This window comes from Prosopis cineraria, unplaced genomic scaffold, assembly GCF_029017545.1.
Source record: "Prosopis cineraria cultivar Desert tree isolate PC_DT_omini unplaced genomic scaffold, ASM2901754v1 PC8, whole genome shotgun sequence".
Taxonomy (NCBI): Eukaryota; Viridiplantae; Streptophyta; class Magnoliopsida; order Fabales; family Fabaceae; genus Prosopis; species Prosopis cineraria.
Genome location: NW_026555339.1, coordinates 24,504,993 through 24,513,881, shown reverse-complemented (window position 1 = coordinate 24,513,881; position 8,889 = coordinate 24,504,993). Strand labels below are relative to the sequence as shown.

The window sequence follows — 8,889 nt, the reverse complement described above, 5'->3', positions numbered from 1 at the left end:
TGTGTGTGAAACGGGATTACATACCTATTTTCTTCTTTTACCATGAAATGGGATTACATACCGGGCCTTATGGCCGATCCAATATAAATAATAGAAGAGCAAGGCTGGGGAAGGAATAATGAAGCACCAAGAGCTAAACAAGAGAATTGCTTCTACTATGAATTAACCCTAAAAGAGATACAACCAATTCACAAACCCTATCATCATACCTCCCACCTGTATGATCCCACGGTTGGTTGTCCCATGGGCATCTCCTTACTGGAAAAGAAAGTCAACAAGAAGAACAAAGTACAAAACTGAAGTCATTCTAAATAGCGCAATGGTTTCCCCACATTGGAGGCCTACTGCTGAGGACTCAAATTATTGGATGCTTTGTATTCCTCCATTTCAGTCCTGTATCTCTCCTTATCTCTTCTTCCCTTCTCCTGATATATCTGGCATTAGAGTTACACAGATTGTATGAGAATACACTCATTGATATATAAAAGATACTATAACATAATTACTCCATTTTTAAATATAAGAGAAACTATCTTATGTTTCTTAGATTTTTATTATAAGCTAAACTACAAATTTCAAGAAGCATTAATTATATTTTTCCCAATTTGTCTCTCATAAATGGATAGTACCATTAAAATTAGAGGGAAAAAGTATACATTAATTATAATGGCATTTTAGTCCAAACATAATTTTTTTTTTTTAAATTATGAGGTAGTTGAAATTCTCTCATATTTGAAAACGTAGGGAGTATTTCACACTACGAGTCCGTTTGGTTTTCTTGTTTTTCATATTCAGAAAGCAAAATTTTACTTTCAAGAAGCTGAAAATTTGGATAAAATATTTTGCAAAAAAAACACATTCTGAAGGTACATTCAAATAGTAACTAAAAATGAATTTTTAAAATGTAACTATTTGAAGCTTTTAAAAAATAAATTTGAAAAGTAGAATGTTTTTTGATCATACTATCTCAAGTTTAATCTCTTATTCTTTTATTTAAAAAATAGTTAATTCATTAAGAATATAATTATTATTTCAATAATAATAATTAGGTATCAAGTTTTTAGCATTATAAATTAAAGAATTAATCATGTTAATTTTTAGCATTAATGTATAATAAAAATTACAAATCTTTATCACATTTTTTAAAATTACAAATTAAAAAAATACAAATAACTAGAGATCAAATTTTTAGTATCATAGATCAAAAGTTATGTTATTTAAATTTTTTATCACATTTTTTAAATATTTTATATATATTACATTTATATAATAAAAATTATAAATTATCATAAATCAATATTTTTTTAGTAATTGTATATTAAAAAGCACATTTCACTATCACAAACCAAACAACTTTCAGCGTACCAAACTAACTTTGGAAAAAATATATCCAAACATAAATTTTATTACAACAACTGATTTTTACTAAATTGACTTTTACTAAATGAATTTTTACCAAATAAACTTTTAACAAATTGAAAATCAAATCCACATTGAAAGTTTTAGTGTGAGCAATTTTCGCATCTCTACTCCTTTTACGGCAAGAAAGTGTATGCAGGCACCAAGCATTTTGTAGGATTCTATTATAGGCTTCCACACAAGCACATCATGGCAATCCGACGAGTATGCATATATCATGCTTAAATTTAATTCTTTGGTTAAAAAAAAAAAATCTAGGAAACTAGGTGTGAAGTGTTAAAATCACACGGCAGAACATTTAACGATATAAAATGAGATTTGAATTTTTACCAAACCAAATAACATCTATCAGTTAAATATGGATCTCCAAATGGCAACCAACGTAAAAGCAAATCAGTATGAAATACCCAGGTATGATCATGAACTTTCTGTACCACAATGTGGAGTTTAGAATATTGGGCATGCCAGAGATTTAGTTTCAAAAATGAGCATTCGTACCTGTCTTTCTGCGTCAGTGAGATGGTTCCATAAAAACCCAATCTTCTTACTAATTGCTCTCTCTTGCCCATAGTATAAAGGCTTTAACCTGGCATAGTGTTCAGCAAAGAAGAAATTGTAGCCACTCCTGTTTGATTTGGGCCGAGAAGGATCATGTGAACCCAACCTTGATCTCTTTCGATTCACAGAAGCAGGTATGGATGCAGAAGTCTGTGATGCATTGAGAGGAACGTGATACAGCACGCCTTTCAGCTGGTCAGAACCCAGATTTACAGTGACTACATACCCACCATCAAATTTCAAGTCGATGGTACCAGGCACCAAAGAGCCAAGCTGCTGCTGGAGCGGACAAACTGCATATGAGATAATGAAATCCACATCAGAGCTATATTAAAGCAGATATTCATTCTCTTTATCATTATTTGTGAGCTCAGAGAAAATTGATGGTACGATTTATCTAACAATAACAATTTGTATTTCAAGAGACGAAATTCAATTTGACAAAAGAACTGATGAAAAGGCAGAGAAGGCTCTTTGACTATTTAGGTTTTCTCTCTCAGAAATTGTGCACGTCTTTTATCGCATGTCAATAGATAGCCCTGACAAGCTGAACGTCCAGCCGAACAGACCTTCCGAGGGGATGTCCCCAGACAGCAGGAAGAAGAAAAAGAAACAAAAACCTCTTACCAAAAATGAGAAGGATACGACCATGGATGACCAAATGGTTAGCACTGAGCAAATACTAAAAAGGAGTTGTGCAACACACAGACTTAGGGTGTCTTGTAGACAAACCAATAATCTTTGGTTAAGCAAGTTTCATATAGAGACTCCCAAGCCTATTAGGCTTCAAAGGGGCAGCTAATAGAAACTTGGCTAAGGAGGATGACAGCATGCTCAATGATTTGGAGGACACCCCGTGGGACCTCTTGGAACCATCAAAAAATCTCAAGCAACTGATGGATATCTACCCCATGGTCCCTGTTACTGAGAAGGAATACAAAGAGTGGCGCCAACCATGTAATATGTCCCTTGTTATCACATCATTGGGAAAAAGGATCAATCTCATTTGAAGGACTACCTTCAGTGCATTTGGAATATCCCATACTTCAAACTCCTTGACCTTCCTTACAACTACTTCCTCATTCTCTTTAATGAGGAAGATGAACAATGGAAGGAGCAGTAAAAGACAGTCCATTTAGAAGGACCATGACAGTAAGGCAACACTGTATTTGCCCAACGTTGGTCACCATATTTCAATGCTCTACATAACACTTTGGGCAGAACAGCGGTATAGGTTAGGATTCCCAATATCCCTGTGCACATTTACAACCAAAAATTTATCTGGAGGTCGGGGGATTAGCCTTCCAACTAATTGGCTGAACAGCTTTAATTAACATTTCTTATCCTTTATTATATAGGGTTCTGATAGATTTTGTAAATATATTTGATATTATTCTTATCCTAGGGATTAACCGAGATTGCTGTGGTTAAACCTATATAAATAGTCGTGATTGTGAATGGAATAATCAACTTTTGCGCCCAATTTCAACAAGAATTTTTTATCTACTTCCCATAAGCAGCCAATAAAACAAAATCTAGTGCTAGATTCTTTTATTCAGTAATATATATATATACACACACACATATACATATATATTAACCTAAGTTTCAAACCACACATCAAAATGCAACAAAGAAAATTAAAAATAATCAATCAAGGGAGCATAAGAAAAGATAGGATATAAGAAAAAAAAATCAGACAATGTAAATATTTGACTGGTGAAGCTTAGCATAGCTTTGATAAAGGTTAGACTAGCTTGATTAATTGCAAATAAATGGTAGAGTAACTATAGGGACCATGGCAACAAGATTGCCACTAGAATCCCATGAGACAAGCCATAAATTGAAGGGCGCAAATGTACAATTGCCATCACTCATAGAGTTGGTCACTCGCCATCAGAAGGGAAATGACAATGAAGGGACAATTACAAAAGAGTTGAGTCTCAATAGCAATGAAGGCTGCAGATAGAAAGAAATGCCCAGTGATTATGAAAGTCATATTCAGGAAAGAAATGCCTAGTGACAATGAAGGTCATAATCAGGAAGAAAAATAACAAGGCATCAAAGAAAGGTCTTTCTTAATACTAACCAAACAACAACAACAAGCCTTATCTCACTAGCTCGGATTAGCTACATAGATTGTACGACGCCACTATGCTCTATCATTTACCAAACTCTTATAAATGTTGTTAACCAAAAGTCTCGATCAATAACTTCTAAAAGTGTTTTTTTTTTTTTTTAAAGTTTTATAATACTAACACTATTCACTAATTTTCAAAGCTTCACCTATGGTCTTAGGATGAACAATCAGACACCACAGATCAAGACAGGTGGCAGAGACTAGTTCTGGGAAAGTAACAATAGAAGATGGTGCGTCACCCACCACTATTCACTGCCACATGACACACTGAATAGCTATGCAAGATGGTGCATGGAACAAAAGATGAAGATTGGACTAGGATTGGACTAGGATTAAAATGACCAGAACCTTTTGAACATAGTGAATGACACCCTTCTCGTTGTCCATGTTAACAAACCTACATCCAAACACAGCATCTAATGATAGACTTCTAAACCCTGCGTGACTTCACTTTGGTCAAGTTAGGATGATCAAAAGAGACAAGCCATAGGCAACAATGCCATATGGTACTTTGAAACCCAAATTCCTTTTTCATTTTATTTAGAAAAATAGGCATTACATAAGATATAATTGACCACAAACCCAGCTAATCAAATACACCCATCAATGCCTTAAAGCCGCACAAAACTCTATAGTAAATTCACAAAAAAATTAAGAATTACCACAATCCACATCAAAACACACCTCTAGTCTTCTAAACAGATGACAGATTCACCCCTTAAAGTAAACGACCAAATCACCCTACCACTAAAGCTATGCTGTTGTGAGTGACCCACAAAAGCCCTCACATGCTGACAAGCTTTTTGTATGTGGGCCTCAAGCAGCCACAAATGCTTCACATCAAGACATTGTTTCCGTCATCTTCCTCAATTTACTTCTGTTCTGTCATTGTCAATGGGTATTTGCAGACATTCCTACTAGTTTTGACTCACTAATCACTCATGAAAGGACAAATCACTCATGTGGGCCTCATCCAAGGAATGTCAAATACAATATGTCCAAAATAGAGTTAATAACTTTACGTGATGGTTTGACCATCATTTTGAGGAGGTGGTTAAGCAGACAAATCACTAGCAAAAATGTGGACGGTCTAATCAGAGGTTAGGGTATCCAAAGTCAGGCAGCAGGACATAGCCTCATAATCATTGAAGAAGTTATTGCAGAAGAGCCTAATGATATAATAATAGTGGAACCCCATGCCTGCCCATCAGATATCAATGAGGATGGTAACATCATAGATTTTGAACAGCAGTTTGAAGTAAAGTTGGAATATGAAAATCATGAGGCTTTGAAACAACATTCAAAAGTTAGATTCTCAAATGCAGAAAATCACACTCTGAATCAAACATTTATGTGAAGATATGTGGAACCTCTTGATTGAATATCAAATATCAATGATGATGGTAACATCATAAATTATTCTTTTATAGGCAAATGGTAACATAATCAATTCTAAAAAGCAGTCACCAATAAATTTAGCTGCGAAGATATGAGGCTTTGAAATAAGATTCAGAAGTTAATTTGTCAAATGCAGGAAATCACATTCAAGACCAACCAAGTTGCTACGTCGAGTCAAATTTATTACTCCATGTACTGGACACCGGAGTCTGAAGCAGCTTTTACAATCAACTTCATTGACCATTACCTTACCTAACACTCTAAGATGGATTATATTAAAAGCATATAAATGTCAACCAATAGTTAAAAAATAAATAAAGTTCGATTGTAAATGTTTAGGGAATCAAATTGAGGGGCTTTCTAGTAGAAGGACCACAATTAAGGGGATAATCTAATAAAACCCAAGCACCCGAGGCAGAAGACATAGAATCTACTATTTATGCTTGATTCTAGAGTTTTATTCTCAGTGGAAGCATATATAACTACTGGCAAATCAATAACACGTCAATGCAGTAAACCCATTACACTTAAATTATAAGTTGATAAAACTGACCTGGTAAATCATTCAAAGCATCAACTTCCTTTGAGCTCAATATGCTCCTGCTACCAGAATCTGATCGTATGAAACAACTGATCTGTCAATAGAGTAAAATCTGATGCATCATAATTAGAGAAAAGAAATAACAAATGTTTTTCTTACCAGGCATTGAAAAAGAAGGGGCTTGCTTGCGAAAATAATAAACCTGCTCAAAGTCATAAAGCAATGATTGATAGTATTTGCGCAATGCAAATGATGCGCTGGTTACAGTGTCTGGGAATTTGAAGACTGTAATCACTTCCTTCCATTTACGATCTCCAATTACCTATGTTAGTTTAAGAACATGCATAAGAGAAGAATTAAAATAATTTATTCAGAAAAATATTTAAGACAACAGAGTTGAGTCACAGTTAAGTTAAAAATTTAAGAATCTCTAAACCAAACATCTTATCAACTACAACCAAAAATGTCCTTTTTCACTTACCTTCACGCCTAACTCAAGTTGATCAATATCATATGAGAAAAGGAATGAATTAGACATATATTTTCTAATATATGACAAAAGAAGATTTGGATTTTCTTGTAACCTTTCTTAAAGAATGAATTTTTGATGTATAAGAAAAATCAATACATACCTTTTCAAGCCCACCACGAGAAGTTACTTCAATAAAAAGGCGATATAGATCTAGTGGCTTTCCTCCTATAGTTGGAACTCTAAACATAAAAGGAAAAAGAGTGTCAATTTTATTAACCTATTGTATGAGTAATTTGCAATTCATACCATATTTTCAGACTTGTCTTAGTAAACGCAAAGATAAAGAGAAAAGCAAAGGTTGCAGTCTATTAAGCTGTGTAATGCCAATTAGAAGGAAGCTTCAACTTCCTTGAGCATAAGCCCAAATTGATCAAAGAAAAGTAAAAATTACACAACCTCAACTTGATTCTATTGCATAAAGTTGCATATTAAAAGTTTCTTTCCCACCTTCGGAAGGTTCAATTAGAAGAGAAGTTGCACTCACTTAACCATTAAAAAAGGAATATCATGCATAAATTCAAGGCAAAGTCGGGAGTTCTCAATCATGGTGACATTTATTTCCAAAATATATCCTTTCAGTGGTTAGGAACAGAAAACAGACACGGAGATAAAAGATTCTTTACAAGCAGAATTCATAAATTGAGAAAGTTATATTTGTGACTGTTGTTGTACAGAAGAAGTAAAAGAGAAAAGGTATTGGCAAATCGCCATCCTACTAATGGTAAAAAATCATAAATAATCTGGTTTTTGTTATCTTTATAGGGGTATGAATCGATTTTTCCAGATTGCAAGCTATTTGGATGGAGTTTGAGATGTAAAACATGGGTTTCAAATAAATTAGAGCGCTAGTGTCTCAGAAGCAAATTCCTTGGATTCCTAAACATGAACCAGCACACCAAGGATTACGTCAAAATCAAGCAAAAAGAAATCCACTACGAAATCATGAATAAACACAGAGAGAACGGAATAGAAACGAATAGTCCAAAGTTAATAATTCATAAATTTGCAAGTAAGAACGTCCTTAGCCAATAAAACCACAAGATTACAAATTATACTGCACCGAAATCCACTGAAGGGCGAAAGATGAAAGAAAAATCGTTGCCCCGCATCAATGGCATTCGATGCCAGACAAGCACACATTTTGGGGGCAGAGAAACTACCATAACTCCAACGAATACCGCAAATTATCACTGAACAGCATAATTAATACACTAAAAGCGCACTCACTTTAATGTGGTGCCTAAGGATTTGTGGAAATCCTGAAGGTTATTCCAGAAAAAGTCCGAACTGCTAGCGAGGTCCTCATAGAGAGCGTTCGCAGGTGGGTAGTACTTCGTACTTCTGACTGAGGACTGTCCATCTGATTCCGCAGTATTCGCAGTGTGATACCGAAGGGGCGAATCGACCAAACTGGCTGTCAGAGGCTCGCGCGGGGGCTTAGGATTCGACATATTATTTTGGTTGAAAGAAAAAAATATAGAAGATATTTCATGTGCCTTCCTAATCCCTCCTACCACCGCCTGAACAAAGAGGCATGGCATTTATTATTAACATTAAACATGAAAATTCTATGTCACGCTTTTTACTCTCTCTCTCTCTCTCTCTCTTCCTTGGCATAGTTCATTCCTCAGCATCGTACACTTGTTATTCATGAGCTATTTTATGGACAACTTAAATGTCTTCCTTCTTCTAGCCAGATTTTAAGGATTTAAGGATTTCATATTGGATTTTGTCAAGGAAAAAAAAACCAATAAATGAGAGTATTAGGAGAGAAACATATTATATTATAACCTAATTACACACAGAGAATAAAATAGTAGAATCCTTTTCATCAAATGCAAGGTACAGCAAATACAACCTTGTAAGAGAGAAGAGAGAGGAAAGAGAAGAGTAGTCAACTCTAAAGCGTGTTTTCCTTTGAGCCAAATGTGCGTGATTGCAGGTTCCCAATGTCATTTATCACAACTTTTTTGAAATGCCTAAGCTAATAAGATTTTAGGAAGAAACGTGATACTAATTGTAGGAAAGTAACCATTTATTCACGAGGAATGTATAATGTAGGTGCTTAGGTGAATGAAGCAAAAAACAAAATAATGAATCTATATGGCCTAAATGGAGAATAAAGGTCACGTTATGTGAGGTTTTGGCTTGATTAAGAATCAGTTGATAGGTTGAGTTTGATGATTGTCGAGAGAGAGTTCTTGTTGTACGCATTTTACTTTTATAAGTTTAAATCATCGCCCTCTAATTCAAATTTGAATTTCTATTGCCTTAAAGGAGTTATAACTGTTCTTGCCATCT

General features: G+C 34.6%; 1 protein-coding gene across 2 annotated transcripts; it reads right to left on the bottom strand.

The window, feature by feature from the left end:
* On the bottom strand, nt 1-8,111 carry LOC129318664 (high mobility group B protein 10-like). Of its 2 annotated transcripts, none has more exons than XM_054963554.1 (6): nt 7,816-8,111; nt 6,689-6,767; nt 6,259-6,378; nt 6,069-6,150; nt 1,918-2,270; nt 1-434 (listed from the first exon to the last, which is right to left on the bottom strand). In XM_054963554.1, the coding sequence occupies exons 1-6, from the start codon at nt 8,037-8,039 to the stop codon at nt 342-344; spliced, it is 951 nt and encodes a 316-aa protein (XP_054819529.1). In that variant the 5' UTR covers nt 8,040-8,111; the 3' UTR covers nt 1-341. The 2 variants fall into 2 exon arrangements, with proteins under 2 accessions (XP_054819529.1, XP_054819528.1); XM_054963553.1 differs by having other exon boundaries at nt 6,069-6,128; nt 6,216-6,378; nt 7,816-8,107.
* Between the last annotated feature and the right edge of the window lie 778 nt (nt 8,112-8,889).

Bases quoted from the DNA above. Each gene is read 5' to 3' on its own strand.
- LOC129318664 (XM_054963553.1), bottom strand. From the start codon at position 8,039: ATGTCGAATCCTAAGCCCCCGCGCGAGCCTCTGACAGCCAGTTTGGTC. The intron at 6,129-6,215 runs GTAAGAAAAACA...TCATACGATCAG, and splicing joins CCCTTCTTTTTCAATGCCTG to ATTCTGGTAGCAGGAGCATA. The intron at 2,271-6,068 runs GTCAGTTTTATC...TCTCATATGCAG, and splicing joins TGCTTTGAATGATTTACCAG to TTTGTCCGCTCCAGCAGCAG.